This window comes from Punica granatum, chromosome 4 (genome assembly GCF_007655135.1).
Source record: "Punica granatum isolate Tunisia-2019 chromosome 4, ASM765513v2, whole genome shotgun sequence".
NCBI lineage: Eukaryota > Viridiplantae > Streptophyta > Magnoliopsida > Myrtales > Lythraceae > Punica > Punica granatum.
Window position 1 is genome coordinate 38155894 of NC_045130.1, and position 19635 is coordinate 38175528.

General features: G+C 40.0%; 3 protein-coding genes across 4 annotated transcripts; 2 read left to right on the top strand and 1 right to left on the bottom strand.

Moving 5' to 3' along the window:
- Positions 1-988: 988 nt before the first annotated feature.
- LOC116204052 (PP2A regulatory subunit TAP46) lies at positions 989-3827 on the top strand. Its single transcript, XM_031536106.1, has 9 exons — positions 989-1215; positions 1313-1435; positions 1534-1620; positions 1703-1807; positions 1951-2112; positions 2358-2393; positions 2481-2552; positions 2854-3134; positions 3436-3827. The coding sequence occupies exons 1-9, from the start codon at positions 1135-1137 to the stop codon at positions 3692-3694; spliced, it is 1206 nt and encodes a 401-aa protein (XP_031391966.1). The 5' UTR covers positions 989-1134; the 3' UTR covers positions 3695-3827.
- Positions 3828-3936: 109 nt separating this feature from the next.
- LOC116204051 (protein IQ-DOMAIN 1) lies at positions 3937-8150 on the bottom strand. 2 transcript variants are annotated; one of them, XM_031536104.1, is made up of 5 exons: positions 7920-8150; positions 7231-7329; positions 5838-6134; positions 5325-5750; positions 3937-4828 (listed from the first exon to the last, which is right to left on the bottom strand). In XM_031536104.1, the coding sequence occupies exons 2-5, from the start codon at positions 7309-7311 to the stop codon at positions 4187-4189; spliced, it is 1446 nt and encodes a 481-aa protein (XP_031391964.1). In that variant the 5' UTR covers positions 7312-7329; positions 7920-8150; the 3' UTR covers positions 3937-4186. The 2 variants fall into 2 exon arrangements, with proteins under 2 accessions (XP_031391964.1, XP_031391965.1); XM_031536105.1 differs by having other exon boundaries at positions 3937-4825; positions 7920-8110.
- Positions 8151-12059: 3909 nt separating this feature from the next.
- LOC116205014 (E3 ubiquitin-protein ligase SINAT5-like) lies at positions 12060-15213 on the top strand. The gene is made up of 3 exons (XM_031537434.1): positions 12060-12691; positions 13378-13764; positions 14592-15213. Exons 1-3 carry the CDS (start codon positions 12392-12394, stop codon positions 14955-14957), a joined length of 1053 nt encoding a protein of 350 aa, XP_031393294.1. The 5' UTR covers positions 12060-12391; the 3' UTR covers positions 14958-15213.
- The last annotated feature ends 4422 nt before the right edge of the window (positions 15214-19635 follow it).

A 19635-nucleotide genomic window follows, 5' to 3' on the forward strand; every position in this document is an offset into this window, starting at 1 on the left:
TGCAATTATTTCTAGTATGGAATAAGTCAAATCATCCACTTTGTGGTATCTTGTTGAACAAAAATGGTGATATTGTTCCTCCACTGATCAATAATTTCGATATTTGGGAATTATGATCATACAATAATAGTGGTTTCAATTTTTTCAAATGACCGATTTGAAGACCTATTGATTCTTGACAACTGATTGCAGAATCGATCATTCAAACCTATTGATTCTAACAATTGATTGCAGAGTTGATCATTCGAACATTTTCATTCATAGACGTGGATTTCGGACCTATGAATGGGGAATATATATATATATATATGTTGTGGCTCTGAAAGTATGTCTTGGTTAACAGAGAGACTTAGTAGCAGTACGGTAACAATATAAATTTAGTACATGAGTATATTCTTATGCAATGTCGTGTGTCAATTTATTATATTTTTTTCTTTAGGGATAAAAAAATTATTGAAAGAAAAGAAGTACAGCAGACGACATGTTTACGAAAACTTAGCCCATTTCTTAACGTTTGCAAGATAAAAAAATTGGGAGGACCTAGGAATGAAACAGCTCCTAAAGTTTTAAAAAATGAAAGATCTATATATGTCTTTAAAAAATAAGTGAACTCGGTAGGAGATCGAATGTAATCGATTGACAGTTGTTCACAAAGTCTTTAATTAGCGATGGTGAAGTCATTTTTCCTGTGCGCTCTATAATTTTGGCGTCGACTCCGAGTTCTCTCTGTGGAGGCGCTGATTCGCCGGATTCATAAGACAATGCAAAAGATAAATAAGGAACCAAAAGTGTCAGGCAGGCAGCTCCCCATGTTTTGTTTTTACAAAGCTAGCAAAAGCATGGCCACCGCCACATAGGTTGAGAGGCAAACTGATCAATTTTGTGAGTTTAGTGGCATATTTAGATCAAGAGAAAAAGTAAGGGCTAAAACGTAAATATGGAAAAAGTAGAACGGGAGGTGGTTAATTAATTATGGAAGAAACTCTCGAACTCTCTTCTCACACATTCGAAGGACGAAGGTCGTCTTCGTCTTCTTCTTCTTCTTCCTCATTCATTCATCCATCCGAAGATCCCAAAGTCTCGATCTCTGCTTAGGGTTTGTGCTCTGCGAGCGTCGGCAAGGGCGACTTGAAGATGGAGGACATGTCTCTGCCAGCTCTCTTTGAACAGGCTCGCAAGATTCACCTCGCCTCCACGGAATCGTCCGTCGACCAGGTGAGCCTCATCCGCCCGATCTCGCTCTTCGAATTTCTCTCCGTCCGTCGTGTCTCCATCTTGATTTTATCGTTTTTCGGTTTGTTTGGGAGCGAAGGATACTGTGAAGAAGGGGATTCAGAGCCTGCAGAAATGCGAGGACATGATCAGTAAGCTCGGATTGTTCTCCGCGAACGAGACGAAGGATGATATCAGCACCACCAACCTCAAGTATATCCTGGTGAGTGCGCTGCTTTCACTTTCACTCGCCATTGCTGGTTCTAACACGCCGAGTTGCTGCTTTCTGGATGATGTGACGCCATGGATGTTCTCTTGTAGGTGCCTTTTTATCTTGTTGAGTTGATGGAGAAGCTCTCGGAGTCTGATAGGTCTCAGATAGTTAAGTCTAACCAGGCGAAATTAAAGGTTTGTTCGTGATGATAGAATTTCTCACGTCCTGCTTTCTGATGCTTCCATGGCCTCATCTGTTGATGTTGATGATTTGCAGGAATTTATATCGTTCTGTGAATCGATGGAACTCTTACCTCAAGAGGAGCTAGAGACATTGACACAGGGAGGTTCTAATCAGTTGGCAGATCGAAGAGCTCTAAAGGTAATTTTCCTTGCTGCTGACAAAGACAAATGGAGGAAAAAGAGTTGAAGAAATGGGTGTAATTAGGTCCTTCGTTAGTGATTTGATGATATAATGCACATACTGCGATTTACGGTTTTAAATCACTGCACTTCTTGATGTAGATTGCTCGTTTCAAACGTCAAAGAGCTGCAGAATCGAAGCTCCTAGAAATCAAGGAGAGAAAAGAGAGGCGTGGGAGATCTACCAGAGCAGCTGCTTTATCTACTCCTGTTGAGACAGGAGAGGAAGAAGACCTGGACGAGGATGGCGAGGAGGAGCGCGAGGTTAGTTGTTGTTAACAGATGGTTGTCCGGGACACTCTAGATGTGCAAGAAATGCATAAGCATGTGTTTGGTTTGCATGAACTAGGACAAATGCAAATGCACAACCATGCTGTGACCAGTTCCAATTCTGTGTAGATGATAATCATTGGAAGTTCTTTTAATTTTGCATGCGTGCTTTTTTTCTTCTTTGTTGGTTCTGAGTCAGCTGCGGAGCATTCATCTTAAGCAACTATCTTCTTTTGCAGGCTTGGCTTACTACAACATCGTTAGCAATTTGCAAGGTTTGTGTTATCTAATTGGCTTGGTCAAGCATTGGGTAGAAATGTTTTCATAATATTACATTTCCTGGATACCTTGTATATGCGCAGGCTCTTGATTTGCTGGAAATGTTGAAGAAAGAGGAAGAAATTCTTTCTGCAGTAAAGGAAATGCAATTGAAGGTACTTTTCACTCTCAGTAGATTGGATTAGGCTTCAACTAAGGTTGTGAAGGGCAATCCTCATACGGATTCTGTTACTTTTGGATCTGCTTGAGAACGCTAACTTATGTTTCCTGATAAGTCCTGTTATCAATGAAACTAAATATGGAGGGCTGGAGGGCACATTCCTATTTAGTTATATTAATTGTCTGAAAAGATTGAACAGAGTCTAAAAATTTGTACAACCATTCTGGTCAGTAGTGGTTCAAGACTTCCAGTTGACGCGTTAAAGGAAGATCTTACATCATTTTTTTTTTTCCCAGGAGGGGGAAAAGGAAGTCTCTCGTGATGTCCTAGATGAGCGGACCAAAACAGCTGAGGCTTGGCATCGCAATGCTGCAGCTCGAGCTCAGTACACAAAGCCAGCCCCACCCATTACATGTGCAACTTTTGCCCAAGATGTTTTAGAAGGCAGAGCAAGCGTCTCTCAGGCGCATGAACACAAACACCAGCCGCTCATATTTGGACCTGCGAGTCTCGTTAATGGCAGTTTTACGAGCGAGAGGGATAGGATGGCAGCACGAGTTTTCCAACCCAGTTATAGGTATGATTCAATTTTTAAATCCCGAAATGAATGCTAAGCATTCAGCAGTACTGAGAACGTTTTGGTTGCAAGGAATTGGAAAATAAAGAAAATGAAATCCAACTTAAAAGGTGGTCGCATTTTGTCTGGCATTCTTATTGTGGCATAAGATTTTGTCAAAAAGCTATATATGGCATGTATGCTCATTAAGAAATGTGCCGTTATCCATAAAAGCGTGAAAATTGCAAAAACATGGAGAAGAGAGCTTCTAATTGTCTGTCTTTCGGTCGGTCTGTCTGTCTCCCCCTCTTCTTTTATTCAGGTTGCCCACCATGAGTATAGAAGAAGCAGGGTTGAAGGAGATGGAGATAATGAACAAGTTCCAGGAGAGGAATGCCAAACTCATGGAAGAAGCCAACTCTGCCTGGTACAAGGACAAACCGAGGAAGCCGGGCCCAGCCAATGACGAGGATGAAGATGAATACGATGACGCCGCGGTAGAGAAGGCAAGGGCTTGGGATGATTGGAAAGATGACAATCCCCGCGGTGCAGGCAACAAGAAGCTCACTCCTTGTGGGTGAATCGAATTTATAGCTATTTCATCGGTCCTGTTTGTAAGAGTTTTGCGGATTTTCAATTTACTGCTATTTGATGTGTACTGATACTTGGGGCTTAGTGATAGCATCAATAATATCTTGAGATGAAAGCCGTCAAGAGCGCGAGGTTTTCCAACTTGGTCTGTTCATCACACAGATTCTCGAGCATGGAATTTGTAGGGATGAGCAGTAACCAACATGGAGAAATTTATTAAGCCATAGACAAATAGCAGTCATAAGCAGTATATTCATTGACAAACAACAGTGGAGGTCGACGTTCACATCACTTCACGTGGAAAAATAAAAAATAAATAAAAAAGGTCCTTATTCAAGAAATTGAAATAGGCCGGAAAATTTTTGAAATATATAAATTTGAAGAGAGAAGGAGAGAAATGGGAGGGGACGGGGTGGGTTGGGAGGAAGGGAGAGAGAGAGGGGGCGAGGTGCTGGTGAAGGATCGAAAAAGGCCGAAGTGAATCAGGCAAAATCATGCCTCCAAGTCGGGCTATGCCCTACGGCGGGCAACATCCACTCATCCATATAAATGGGCTCCGGCCCATAATTTGCTGCAGCCCGTCGGTGGGGCCCATTTACCTTGGGGCTCGGGCTTCTCGGCGCCTGGTAAGTGGAGCTGCTCATCGTTCCTGAGCTAGACGAGTCAAAGCCCGGTCCGCTGAAGCTCGATCCTCTCCTCGTGGACGAGTTCCACTGCGGCCCACTCGGGCTTCGCTGCTGCTTCGGCGTGGCTCCCTGGCCCCGGACCTTGGCCTTCGCCGACTGTGTCGGGGCCATGTAGCTCGGCACTGAGCCGCCGCTGTTCGAGCCGGATTTCTGCCGGTGGTGACGGCCCGGAGCGTAGGGGCTGGTGTTGTCCGTGGTGGGGGTGTCAATCTCCACCGTCTTCTCGGAGACGTCATCTGCAGTGGTGGCGGTCGTCGTGGCGGTTACCGTGGTGGGGATGGCCACGTAGGAGATGCCCCGGGAGGCTGATTGACGGACGTGGTGAGGCTGTGAGGACATCCATCGCTCCAGCCAATTCCATCCCCACTGGGCCTTCTCCTGTTCGTTCCCGTATAACTCGGCTTCTGCTTCGGCCGGGTCGGCTTGTCCCAGTTGCTGCTGAGTCGATACAGAGATTCAATTCAAGGAATCAAATTTTAAGTCCACCTAGGCTCCAAAACATATGACTTGGGGAAGGTCTATGATGCCATCGCCTTTGTTAGATAATCAATGAAATTTTTCAGTAAAGGATGTGTTACTTTGGTCAAATTCAAACTTCTTAAAGTATTACAAAAGCATATGCTAGAGTTGCCTCGATTTGGTACCGCTCTCGCAGCCTAATATAACTATTAATATACTGATAATTAGTTCCGATTTTAAAACTGTAAAGTTGCCCTCGCAAGCTAATGACTCCTTTGGTACGTTGGAATTGAAACCGAAAAATATAATGGCCTGGTTAATCGGATCACTTTACAATAATTCTTATATTATTAATTAATCGACCCGTTCCAATCTTATGCATTCATCATTCCATTTTGTGAATTGATCATGCTGCAAGTAGAATGAACCCAAAATAATAATAATAATAATAAAATAAAATCGGATGAAGACGAACCTGGCAGGGATAAGCGTAAGCAAGAGCCCTCTCCCTCTTCACCACAGCATCATGCTGCCTAGTAGTGCTGTCCTTCACCCTCTGTACGTTAGAGCTCTGATGGCTGCCCCCACCAATACGATGATCCCAGTTCTTCCTCGCCTCATACTTGCTCGTCACCGCTGGGCTCTGCTGCAGCTTTCTTCTCCCAGCTGCAACTTCTTCTTCCTCCTCTTCCTCTTCTTCATATTCCTGATCCTCCATGTTACCTAGGTCCTGGAGCTTGTCATGGGTGAGTTGGAGCCTGCGGGCCCTCACCCGGGCCTGGACTCGCACGAGTGCCTGCATGCACCGCATAGTCATCTGCGCTTGCTTCCGCACGTTGTGGCCCCTCACCAGCGCTTGCAGCCTCACCAGCCCCTTCAAAGCTCTCAGTGCCCTTCGCGCCTGTGCACGGAACAATAAGTAAACTGCAGGATCATATCACCATTCCACATATCCCAATGATAAAGAAATAATATCTTTGTCACTTACCAAGTAGCCTCTGTAGTGAGATTGGATGAGAATGGCAGCCCTTTCTTCTCGAGAGTGCTGACCGTAGCCGGCCAACCGGACAACCTTGGCAGCCGCCTGGGCTGCTGCCACTGCAGCCTCGGCAGCAGCTGCAGTTGCCACAGCCACGGCAATTGCATGATTCCTGTCCTCGATCGTCGGCGATGATGCGACACTCTCCTGCTCGTTCGTGACATCGGGAGAGCTCTCCACTGCTGGGAAATGCTCCAATGAAACCACCTCAGGGGCCTCATGCTGCCATTTCTCCCTGCCTTCCCTCTGCAAGATAATTATCAGTTAAAAGGCAGGATTAGTCAGTTAATCAGTTAGGCCAACTCCAGAAATGGTATATTGCCGGTTCATCATTCATTGCAGGTTGATAGGGAAATGACACGAGAAAGCACATGAGAAGGCAAAGACCGAGGAGATGATTGCTTTGGTGGGTGAAAGGAACTTGTCACAAAGGTAGACAGGCTATTAGTTGTTTTCTTGTTCATCTTTTGCTGTTGGGGACCATAAATAAGTGTTAGGTGTGTGGACATTGATGTGATCACTTTGCAACTGAAGCTTCTGGCTCAACCTTATCGAATATTATGATCCACGTATATACACACGACAGCCGAGATCGGGAAATCCATATTACCCATGAGTATGTCAAATCTATAAATTTTGGATATGCATGTGCTCTGGCACTGAAAAAAGAAAACAAAATCTCTACCCGTGCCATTGAAGTTTGACATAGGCATATATCAAAAAATGACCGTGGCGATTCCTCGTATGAGTGCCGGTAAGGGGCTGTAGCCCGGAGTCTTGTTAACTTATGAAATTTGAATAATTACGGTAAAAAGATTAACTTTCCTTACTTATTTGTGATTATCCTGCTTCTAGATAGAACCTCCCCTGGCATAATTCCGTGACATGTATTCTCAATGCTCAGAGAAATAAATGTATTTTCCTCCCAAGTTGACACTACTATTTACTGCCTATTTATTATTTGACTTGATTACACAATTAATATGCATGCGTTACATGTCTCCATCTAACATTGCCTTCTCCAACTGTGTGCATGTGGTCCTATGAATATGCAATGAATCGTATTCATATGTGATCAGCAGCCCCCAAATATGGGTATTGTATAATTCCGTAGCTTACACTAAAAGATTATTATCAGCAATATCAATTGGACACTTGGGGTTGGTTGGTCAAGCAATTGAGAATGTCAGAAATACTAATTTAATTAATTAATCAGATTTTCTTTTTTATTTTTTATTTTTGCCACAATTAATTAGGATTTCATGCAGAGGAATTATGATCGATAATACATATATATATGTATTATTGTATAAGAAATGTTGAAGAATCCAATTGGTGTTACCTTCTTCTCAGGCAATTCCTTTGGAGAAGATCTGAAGGCTCTCTTGACAGAGGAGAACCAGCTGCTCCCTTTCTTCCCCATATCCTCCGATAAGATCAGCTTCATACGTGAACGATGAACATTTCCATATCATTTACACAGCTTTTGCTCATGAGAATAATCAACGGATTAATCAAATGCATGCATAGTTTTCGAGACGGAAAATCGCCGGAAAGATGAGTAAGAGAGGAAGGTGGTGACGAGAATGAATGCAGCTTCGTAGAACTGATAATACCGACTCGGCGCATTTCAATGACTGATATGGTAACAAATTGAAGGAACAGAGACGGATGGAAGGAACCGGCACGGGAAAATGGAGGAAGAAGAAGAAGCAACATCTTGAGCAGCCGGTCCGGTCACCGGTTTAACGGTGAAGGAGTGGAAAACAGAGTGCGGTTGAACAGGAGGAAGAAGCAACTGACTCTGTGTGCATTTCAAGGACTCTGTGGAGAGAGGACTTGCTGATTTAAACGATAAATTTTGAGCAATTTGGAAGAACAGAGGCGAATTTGACGAGCCGGCATGGGAAAATGGAGGAGGAAGAAGAAGAAGCTGCTGCATGAGCAGCGGATGATCAACCTGACAGTAAAGCAGAGCAGAAGCAGACAATGCGGTTGAAGCGGAGGTTGAAGAAGACGAAGGAAGCGAACCTGATACAAACGCTGCTCGGAATTCGATCGCTGATCGTCGGGCTGGAGAGGCCGTCAGTTGGATTCCGGCAACCATGTCACGCGCATTTGGACGATCGAGGACCGGAGCGAGATCATGTGAATGGCAGCCGACTGAAGAGAGGAGAAATGAAGAGAGAGAGAGAGTAACGGACCCCGCGGATTCGCCGTCGGTATTTATCGGAGTCACGGGAGATTTCGTTCCCGGAGTGAATACGGTTGAAGGCCCGACCAATAGATTGCGGACACGTCACCCCACACTGCCCTTGATGGCGCGTAGGATTAATCGATAAATAGGGAATGTCTGCCCCCCAAGTTTCGTTTTCCCTTTAGATTCACCCCCGTAGTTTCATTCCTTCTCGAGTTTCGCTGCGGATGCCTTTCAAAACTCTCACAAGCTATGAGAGCTCGCATTAAAATCCGCAAACCTGGTTCATTAATCTTGTGCAAATATATGGATTTTCTAGTACCTAAATTACAGACAAAGTAATCCTATTGAAGAGAACGATCGAGTGAACATGTATTAGGATGTCAAGCATTGGATTATTCAATTGGATAAAATAGTAAGTTAAGAGTGATAATGTCATTAAAAAGTCTAAGAATGTATATTTAATAGCGTATTGTATACACTATGGAGAACCTAGAGGGAGCACGATTTCATCGTCTTTTGGATTTGAAGTAGCACGACAGGTCAAATGTTTTGACCTTGTGAAAAGGGTTTGCAAGACCACGAGGGAAAAAATTGGGCCATATTGAGAATAGGAGAAAACTTTGAGGGGCAAAATGAGATATGTTGTCATCTAAACTGTCCTCTAAATAGAATGTAGGAATCTGTCTGGTTCCATGAGATGCTGAGATCAGTTCGTCAACAAGGCATCAGCATATAGGAATTCTAGATCTACTCGAGGACGTTGTAAACATCGAGCTACCAGAAACAACTTACTATGTGGTCCATATGTACTTCGTTTGCGATTTAAATCTAGACCGCGTTTGCAAGTACTTGGATGTTCCCATGCAATTATTAATCTTCCCTGCACGTACAAACTTTCAATCACTTCGAATTTGTAAGTTATCCTTTCATGGATTTTAAGGGGAATGATTTTAAGTTTCTTTTGATAATATACTTTGTTGCAATGGGGAGAGAAAGGGCAGTAGTTATAGTTAACTAAAGAAGCTCAATTGAATCATATAGTAGTTCTTTATTTATTCATTTTTAAGATTTTCAAATTTCTTTTATATATGAAATACAGGAGGCGTATATACACACACACACACACACAAAACAACACACAAAACACATATGTAGAAATGGTCCCTTTGCTTGCGTTTAAAGGGAAAATTGGAGCAACTCACACTAAAAGAGGACTTCATTAGGGAGGGGGGGAATGCCTTTAGTTGGGAAAATCTCACCTCTTTTTGATGTGTTGGATAGGGTTTGGTGCCACCCACCTTTCATCAAATTTGATAGATGGTAGTATCAAGTATATTTGGTAACATTCGCTCGAACATACCTGGTTAATTGAATCGTCGATCGATACTTGACTACGCCTATTAAGGAATCCCTTGTGCATGGCTTTTGAATGAGCCATTCCATCATTATACCCTACTTTAGGAATATAGATCGTGATGTGGACATGACACGACATTGCTTCGAACCCCATCTCTTCTTCCTATACTCAACTTGTACAGATAAATAATGGTACGTCTATAAGTCCTGGGCTCCAAGATATCGCCTAATGCCAATTCTACTATCAGAAAAGACAGTCTATAATATATCTCTCTGGCATTAAAATGTCCAATGAATTATGTCAGATTGACATAAATGAATTTTAAACAACTATGTAATTAAAGCACATAATAGTAATTATCAACAATGGTATATATGCTATTTATGGTGTCTCAATTCAAATCGCGCAGAACTTTTAAAAGTTTTTTTTTAGTACTAGAAAAAACTAATAAAATGGTTTTGAATCGTGCGAATCCGTGTGTTTGTCAAATTCTTAACTTAACGACTAAAAACTTTCTCAACCGACAAGCATACCTTTATAAATAAGATTATTATTATTATTAAGATAGCAAGACATATGAGAATTATAGATCAAACAATTAGGAGATGTGCATTATAAGTAAGAATTATGTTACTCTTCCCACCCTCTTAACTACGGGGGAAATTATTAAGGAGGGACATTAATTTACCAAAGGTGCATAGTCAACAGCTTAAAAACAAGAGGTCCCAACTACTAACAGGGGCAAATAATGATGACACACTGAAAATTTCCTTCTCACCTTTTTAAGGTTTGGTGCAGCTTTTGCATGCTTGATTATTCATTATGCTTTTCTTTTTTTCACTTTTTTGTTTACTCCAATGAAAAAAGATTTGCCATTAATTTTTTAAGGAAGATCTGTGACTTTAATATAAAAAATACAAAACTAAATAAAGAAGTATAATAATAATTTTATTGATAAAAATCGAATATTTTTTTCTCTTGTAATTTTTTTTAATCCCGCCTTAATCTATTAAAAAAGACAACTTTTGCCAATTTCTCAAGGATATAGCTATAACTATAATGAGAAAGATTTTACATGACACATGTCAGGAAAAAAAAAAAATCACGGCATCAATTATAGTGTGTATAGAAAAGTAAACCATGAGTTCACAGATTACGATCTAATCCTAAAATCAAAGTACTGATTTGAAGCGAAAATGGAAGTTTCTTTTTGGCAAGATGATGTTTAGTGATGTATTGTCCCTGCATAATTATATCCTAAAAGCCATATATGTTGTTAAATTCCATATAGAAAGATTTCCATTACGTCATAAGCGGTTTGATCCGTCCTAATTTTTTAAAAAATTGAAATTAATAAAATGGTGAGTTTCAATCACTTTATAACTCAGAATTTTCTTTTTAATTTTTTCGATGTGCGACATTGCGACTCTCAAATTAAGTATATGAGAAAAGACTCATGGCGATCATTATAAGTAAAATCGTTGGTTCTCAAAGTACAAGCCCCGTCATCTACAAGTACGATTAATCCCAAAATCAAAGTATTGATTTGAATTGAAAAGAGAACGTTTCTTTTAGATTTATATGTATCCAATTAATTTCTTAAACTTACATTGTTGGGAACGGAACTATATGAGAGAGTATGATTTTCAATTTATCAATCTTCGAACTGAGGGAAAGTCAATTCTTGATGGGCCTGAGTTGAACAACAATTGAGTGGACAAGCATATGGTCCATATGAGAATGAGCCCACAACCTTTATTATTGCAAGCTCGAGGCTTGCGATCTTTTTTTTTTCTCGTCAATTGAAAAAAAAAAGGAAAAAGAAATGCAAGCCTCCGGAAGCTATAGGGGTCACAGCCCAATGCTCCCATTTGGATACTTATTAGATTAGATTCATCTAAGAACTTGCAATATTTGGCAGGATGATATTGTTTGGACACATTCACTCGGTCGAAATTTTTCCATCAAAATTTAAGCATTCTACGTCGTGTGCCTTGCCATGATCTTATCCCTTTGTTAAAAATTATGCTTTATTCAAGAAAATTTTCCCTCAAAATTTAAACTTTATACCTTGTATACCTTGCCATGATCTAATCCCGCTCTTAAACATTATGCATAATTAAATAAATCACTTTTTCATCCGTCAAACTTCTCATTACATATTTCATTCAGTAATTTCACTCGAGTAACTTTTGAGTTGGATGTGATGATAGTTGATTCATATCCGACCAAGTGGATAACTTAACGTGTTGATGGCAGTAAAAAAATCTCGATGTGATTTCTTGGTGGTATCGTAAAAGAAGTCACGGAGATCAAAACTTTCTGCTCACATACTCGGCAAATCTGTCACATCTTATATTTATTATTAGTAAATATATTGATAAAAAAAAATATAGTAATGTTGATTAAATATTACATAATGCACTCAAAGATATGTCCACTTTATGTTCTGTCTCCTTCCTAATCCGACCAATACAGATGCCAAAGCCAAAATGTGAAACAAATGGGAAGGCCTCAACCGTCTGATCCCAATCCAAACCCCTCCCATCAACGGCCACCTTTGTCTCTCTCTCCAAAGCAAGCGCTCTCTTCAGGAGGGAGGAAGGGAGGGAGGGAAGGGAGAAGGAAAGGATCCAACGAAGAAAGGAACCTCCTTTCCCACAAAATCAAGAGAGAGTAGAGAGAGAGAGAGAGAGAGAGAGGGAGGAGAGAGAGAGAGTCCGTTTGATGCCCTGTGAAGCCATCCACTCATTCTTCTCCTTCCTTGCTTTGCTTCCACCCTCAACCCCAACAAGAACTTTCCGGGGAGACACAGCCGGAGACGGCCGAGGAAGTGATTGATTTCTGCGTTCTTTGATGAGATCTTGAGACCCTTTTGGGAGATCTTTTGTGGGCATTCGTCGAGAATTCATTTTGGGGGTTGAAGGGTTAGGTGTAGTGTTGGTGATGGAATTGGACAGCATTGAGTGTGTGTCCACTGTCGATGGAGGAGGGGTGGATGATGATCATGAGATCCACAATCTCCACCATGGCAGCCTCCACAACCACCATCCCCACCACCCTCTTTCCCACCACTCCCCTCAGTTCTCCGCTTCCAAGCCCCCGAACCCGATCGCGGCGGCCGGCGCGAATGTTAGCCCTGCGTCCAACATCGTGGGGCCCACCGCCATCGCCCCCGCCACGAGCGTCCACGAGTTGCTCGAGTGCCCCGTCTGTACCAATTCCATGTATCCCCCAATCCATCAGGTCTGTCCTTTTGTGTCTTGTCCCTTTGTTTTTTGTCAGCCCCTGTAACTGAATATGTCTGTGTTGGATGTGTGGCAGCACTGTGTAGCTTTGTGCTGTGTCTGATCTGCATGATGCATGTGTCTGTCCGGAAGCCAAAATTGCCGGGATAATTTTCATGCTGTTTGTTGGTTGTGATTATTCTGTGCAGTAATGTAATTATCAATTACTCCCAGCGCACTGGCAAACATAGGGACCAGTTTTGGAAGCATGTAGGTAGAAGTAGTTGTGGGATTGTGGCTACTACTTGTACTTCTTAAGCTGCACTAAGTTCCGAGGATTGGTCAGTGCTAATTGGCTGCTCCTAGGGGCTTGAATACCTGCATCCTCAATGAAAGAAAGAAGACAATGATTATAGGAATCGATTTTCTTATTGTCGAGGGACTGTATCGTAGAACCTATAATTAACTAGGATTCCTTGCTTTTCCCCCTGACTGCATTTTGCAATAGATGATGTTTGATGAGTTGTTAGGTGAGAACTTGGTTGTTTTTTAATATCATTTGCAGTGCTGCAATGGACGTACATTGTGTTCCGCAGGTAAAATTTTTCTGTTCAATGATAGAACCGGCTATCTAGGCCAACACAATTAGCAATTGTTGCATCAAAATGGTGTTATTGATCATTTTTGTGTATATATCATTTGCAGTGCCACAATGGACATACATTGTGTTCCACATGTAAAACAAGGGTCCACAACCGGTGCCCTACCTGTAGGCAAGAACTCGGTGACATTAGGTGTTTGGCACTGGAGAAGGTAGCTGAGTCTCTCGAACTCCCGTGCAAGTACTACTCTTTGGGCTGCCCAGAGATTTTCCCATATTACAGCAAACTCAAGCACGAGGCGCTATGCAACTTCAGGCCTTATAACTGTCCTTATGCTGGGTCAGATTGCTCCATCATCGGGGACATTCCGTTCTTAGTCTCTCACCTAAGGGATGACCACAAGGTGGATATGCACACTGGTTGCACATTTAACCATCGATATGTCAAGTCAAACCCTCGTGAGGTTGAAAACGCTACATGGATGCTAACTGTAAGTCTTGTCCTTCTCCCTCCTCCCTCTTCATTAGGAAAAGGATCCTTTTACTGATGCAGTTTGTGTAGTTAATTGTCAAAATGGGGTTGGTTGTTTCCAAACAGTTCAGATATGTTGAGCAAGAAACACATGTTACTGATGGTAAGTAGCCATTAGAACCTCTGTTTTTCCCTAAGAAATAGCTGTACCTGGTCGGGTTGGGAAGGATGTAAAGAATGCCGACTTTTACTGGGATCCCATGTAGTTCACTTTGAACTTGCTGGTGTTAAGTTGATGTTTTACTGGAATAAGGATCTTGTTGGCATTGTGAATGCATCTCTCACTTGTGGTTCCATTAAAGATTTCTCATGCCTGAGTGTTCGCTAGTAGAAGGATATGCACCGGAACCTAGGATCAAACTACATAACATGCCTGCTTTGACTTGAGTTTGCAGTGTTGAATATTATATGGTAATATCTTCAGATGCACTAGCGAACCAACATGTAACTCTTTGATGCTTTTGCTTCGATTCTTGTTAATCTTGTAACTAGTCTGTTGTGAGGAAGTCATGTCCTTTTGATTTCTAAAGAATCTCTGGGTTTCCATTATCAGTATCCATGAAGCACCAATAAGAATGACTACTGGACATATTGTTTCCAGATGATCTTTTATCTGCTTTCTAAGAGAGTATATTGAGTAAAAGGGGAGTCAAGATGCATTTTCCACGTGCAAATACGGAAAGAAAATAATGGAGATGGATCCAGAAATAAAAAAGAGCAAACTTACTATATCTTGCTCTGTTTTTCTTTTCGTTGAGTGATTTCTTCCGAATATTATTATTCCAGGTATTTCACTGCTTCGGGCAGTATTTCTGCCTCCACTTTGAGGCATTCCAGCTCGGGATGGCTCCGGTCTACATGGCATTCCTCCGGTTCATGGGGGATGAGGCCGAGGCCCGGAACTACAGCTACAGCCTCGAGGTTGGGGGCAACGGGCGAAAGCTGACATGGGAGGGGACCCCACGTAGCATCCGGGACAGCCACCGGAAGGTCCGCGACAGCCATGACGGCCTCATAATCCAGCGAAACATGGCCCTATTCTTCTCTGGCGGGGACCGGAAGGAGCTGAAGCTTAGGGTCACAGGTCGGATCTGGAAGGAGCAGCAGAATAATCCCGATGGAGGGGTCTGTATCCCGAATCTCTGCAGCTGATGAATCAATCCATTTAACTGATTCAGCATGTTTGCGATTTTTTTCTTTTCTTTTTTTTTCCCCTCCCTCTTCACGGGTCGATTTTTTTTGGGGTTCGGTAGCACTGTCCTTTTTGTAAGTTGTATGTACCGATTGGAATTCTTCTGTACTTCTTGAACGAGTTTGTGGTAAGTGTAATCTATGGGAGACCGGAGGCTTCTCTCCTCCCTCTCCTATCTGGGAAATTGTATAAATAAGATAAAGCTTCTCTCGTCCATCTCAGGTAATCGATATATGGCTCATATTGCCGTGACTAGCTATATTCCAGCGACCGGCTTTCTTCGATATGAGCTCGGAGTTAACCCCAAAATGCCCCTCGTTCATGAACCTTCCTTTTTCCTGTTCAATCACGGTCTCTATTTATTGAGATCAGAAATGGGGTAGTTGTCATCTACTAGTTCAACTTGTGGGGTTGAGAAAACGACTGGCTTCCTTCCAGTAATTAGTTCAATATATATATGCCTTTGGGCCGGATTTCATCAAAACATTCATAAATACAACATGAAAATGCGTAAATTTTAGTAATGTAAGACCGGTCTAAATGTACGGACTTTTGCCTCTGGATGATTTGTACATGGATGAAATACCGGATAAATTTCGGGGTTAGTACGATGAGGAACTATGGAAGATGTCCGAATTCACTTCCAAGATCATGGCCCAATAAGTGAACGAATTTTCTTGTTATGGGCCCATATTAACTCTAAGATTCCTTCGTGCATGAATCCAATCCACGCATGCATCCCTATTTATGAGTCTGTGAAATCGCTACGATCTCGACCGGCCGCCGGCTAAGCTTCAGTCAAACTTGATCATCAGAATCTGCAGTTCGTCTTGGCCTTGACATGATAGGCACATAAACTAAAGTTCTCACGATGCCATTTTATTGAATCATGCGATTTTATATCGTCATCGAACTCCTTAAAATATGGTAACTATATATATAATATAAAATATGTAGGGATAAACCCAGGATTTCGATCGAGGGGAGCGAGTCCTTAGAGGGCAAAAGAGAAAGTAACTTTGCCAGTTAGAGGGCGAACATAAGTGATCTCACTAAAAATGGTGGAAGAACTTATGATTTTTCGTACAACGTCAAAATTTTAGGACGGTCGATTGCCACCCTCAGCTCTCTCAGTCCATCTCTGATAGTATGTATGTATATTATATACACAACTATCTTTAGGTAGTTTTTCACTACATTGACAGAAATAAAATTAAGCATTTTTTCGCTGTGAATTAGGATATCTGGAAGTTAAATTGGACCTCGACTAATTCAGACTAGTTGGGTCGGCCCACTAAGGACTAAAACTCTCATAGCACGGGTTTTCAGCATTTATAAGAACTTAAATCCGAGACATTATTTAAGCGAAACAAGTATCGAACTGTTTAAATCAATTTACGGTAATTAAAATTAAGCATTTTAGTTTTAAGTGATTCCACGAGCAGGCGTAATTTGTCCAAATTAGGAATTTGCCTTATCAACGTTAACTGTGTTACGCGAACAGTCAGTCATTTGAGTCTCGTCTGTACCTTGGATGGATGTGACATAAATGGTAGGTAATCTCTATTGTCTCGTATTTGCCCTTTTTTTATGGTACTATTAATTGTCTCGTATTTGCTATTTAAAGGGGCAGAGAAAAGGACGAGTAATTAGTTAATAATGCATATTGTTATTATATGTATAATAAAAGTATACGTCATATATATGTATATACAATATACACATCTATACATAATATACACATCAACGTCTCACTTGAATTTGAATATATTAATTCAGCCCTACAAAGAAACTTCAAGAAAGGCACATGTGTGGTTATAAGCTTACATCCAATTAAATGAATTAATACCACCTCTTATTAAGGTCATCGGGTCACTCCAATTGTGAGGCGGTAGTCGGAATTGAGATCTTCACCCTTGATCATCGCCCCTTTTTCGACTTTCCTTTTTTAATTTTTTTTTTTAATTTTCTACAATATTTTGACCATTAAAAATAATAATTAATTTTAAATTCTTTTTAAAATTTTCAACAAACAAAAAATTATCACGTGGACTTCTTATGTTAATTTTTTTAATTTTGTTTGATTTTTTAACTTTTTATTTTCATCCAATAGAAAGTTACCTTGTGGACAATTTACAATCACTTAGGACAGGTTTGACGAAATGAAGTTCACGTCAACATCCCTAACTGCTATTAAAGAATATGATCAAAAGTGTTTTACAGAGCAAACATATATGATAGAAAATTCCCAAACGTATAGAACTGAAATCCAAAAAAGTCTAAAACTATTAGTTTTGTTCAACGTCTTCCTATAATTATTATCAATCAACAAAAGAAATTAATTTCATACGTGTCAATATATGTAGTTAGATGATGACAAATAGAGAGAACAAAATAATATAAGATCTTGTATAGTATAATATTTTGTGCCAATAAATTATTGAATATTTAGCATTCTTCTTTTGGTTCGTTGGAATATGAAGGAGATCGCTTGATGTTGATGTTTGTGTTTCTGAAAGGTTAGATAAGAACTCCAAGCTCGTATCCGATGAGCATTAATTACGTGATTACCTACTGATTGAATTGGTCATATTACTCAATTATAATAAAACGAAATGTACTGATAGTTTATATATATGCCTTGTCTAAAAGGATACATATATGTGTGTATATAATATCAATCAATTTATCATTTAAAGGGCCCCCAACTAGGAAGAGGTTTCCCGAAAATGAAGACAAGTTCTCATACATTTTTTGTCAAAGAAAATGATTTATAATGTATTTTCTTTTTAAAGTGAGGAAAGTTCAGATTTCGCCCAACTAATTATTACAACCCACAAAATAGATCAATTCGGTTGTATAGGTTGTGCAGTTATGCTTGGTAACAAAATTTGATTTTACTTAACTTTTTCCTTAATTCAACAATACAAACATTTCTCTCTTTTTTTTCCTTCAAATTCTCTCTTATTTTTTCTTATCTATTATTTAAATTAATTTTTAGTACTAAATTATATCAATTATTCAATATTTTTCCTTAATTTCAACACTTTTTTCTCAATTCAACACAATCATTTTTTTTATTTTCTTCTTCAAATTTTTTCACATACTTTCTCCAACTACTTTTTTTCTTCATCTTCTCAAATCAAACTAAATCAAATTAAATCGAACTTAACTTCGTTATCAAACGATATGTTTCAATCTCTCACATAATTCAATCTAGAGTGGCTCGAATTTGGATATTTCACAAGAAAGTCGTCCTCTTAAATCACCAAATCAACCCTGTTGGATTTAATATGTGCAATTTAAGAATATTTAGTCATTAATTTTCGATTTTTTTAACATAAAAGGAACCCTCATTTTGAGATCAAAGCACACCCATATAGTGTAAACAATGCATTATATTCGCAGTGTTGCTTATATCATTTTCTTGACCTTGAAAAAGTTGTCCATTTGTCTATTATTATAAACAACAATATCCATATGATCTATGAAATCTGAACCCGAATTCTGTTTACATTTCATTATTTTTATCTCATCCAACTTTTTTCTTTTTTCAGTAGATGCATTCATGGATAGCCTCGTCTTTTTTTTTTTTTAAATATAATTATACATAGATCAGACCACTAAAGCCGAACAAACTTTACTAAATATAAATTCAAAGTGTCATAAACCTTATGGAAGGATGTCATTTCGTGCAACTCAGTTTTGTGATGTTTTTCCCTTGGTCCTACCCCTCGTCCTATCACGATCAAAGTCGATATGACAAAGCATATTGTACGTTCAACTCGAAATCATACACCTTGGTATCGAATAAACGAAAGTAATGACTCTCAGTTAGAGCAACTCTTGAGTTCAGTCGATTGAAAATTCAATCACGGCCCCTAGTAGGAAGTGTTTTTGTAGTCAAGAGCAAACGTTTTGTACTAAAAAATAAATGTTTCGTACAAGGTAATCACTCGACGCATGATGTGTTTGTATAGAGCGTTTGTTGTTGAGTATGAAAACATTTCGTACTGAAAAGGGCCGCGACTAAATATTCAAACGCGGAAGTCAAGAATTTTCCCTCTCGGTTATTGGGTTGATAAATTTTAATGGCCCGTTTGTTTTTAGGGTTAAAATTATAAAAATTTTAACTTTAATTCAACCCACTACACAACAAAAATACACATTTCCCGAGTCAAAAATTTTAATTTTAACTTTAACTCAACACACTATACAACATTTGTCCTTTTCCATCATCAAAATCAAAGTTATTTAACTCTGAAATCAAACGCACCATAACAATCCCAATTATTGATTTTACCTAGATTCTTAATTGATTCTAATAATAGCCATTTCTTCTTTGTGGGGTTTATTTCCTTTTTTTTTTTTTTTTGCTTTATTAAAACTTTTGGGATATTTATAGAAGGGGTAATTAAAAGTAAGCCAATGTTTCATAAAGTAAAAGCAACACGTGTTCGTCAACGTTTTATTATTGCTCTCTAGTAGCTCGCCTTTGCTGAATTGCCAGCCATACTTTAACTCACTCGTCCCCAGTCCACATCATCCAATCCTAATGAAAAAGATACAACAAAAAATCTAACGATGGGGAATGGATGCCAGCCATTAACAAGCAAAATTTCACTATAGTCAATCTTG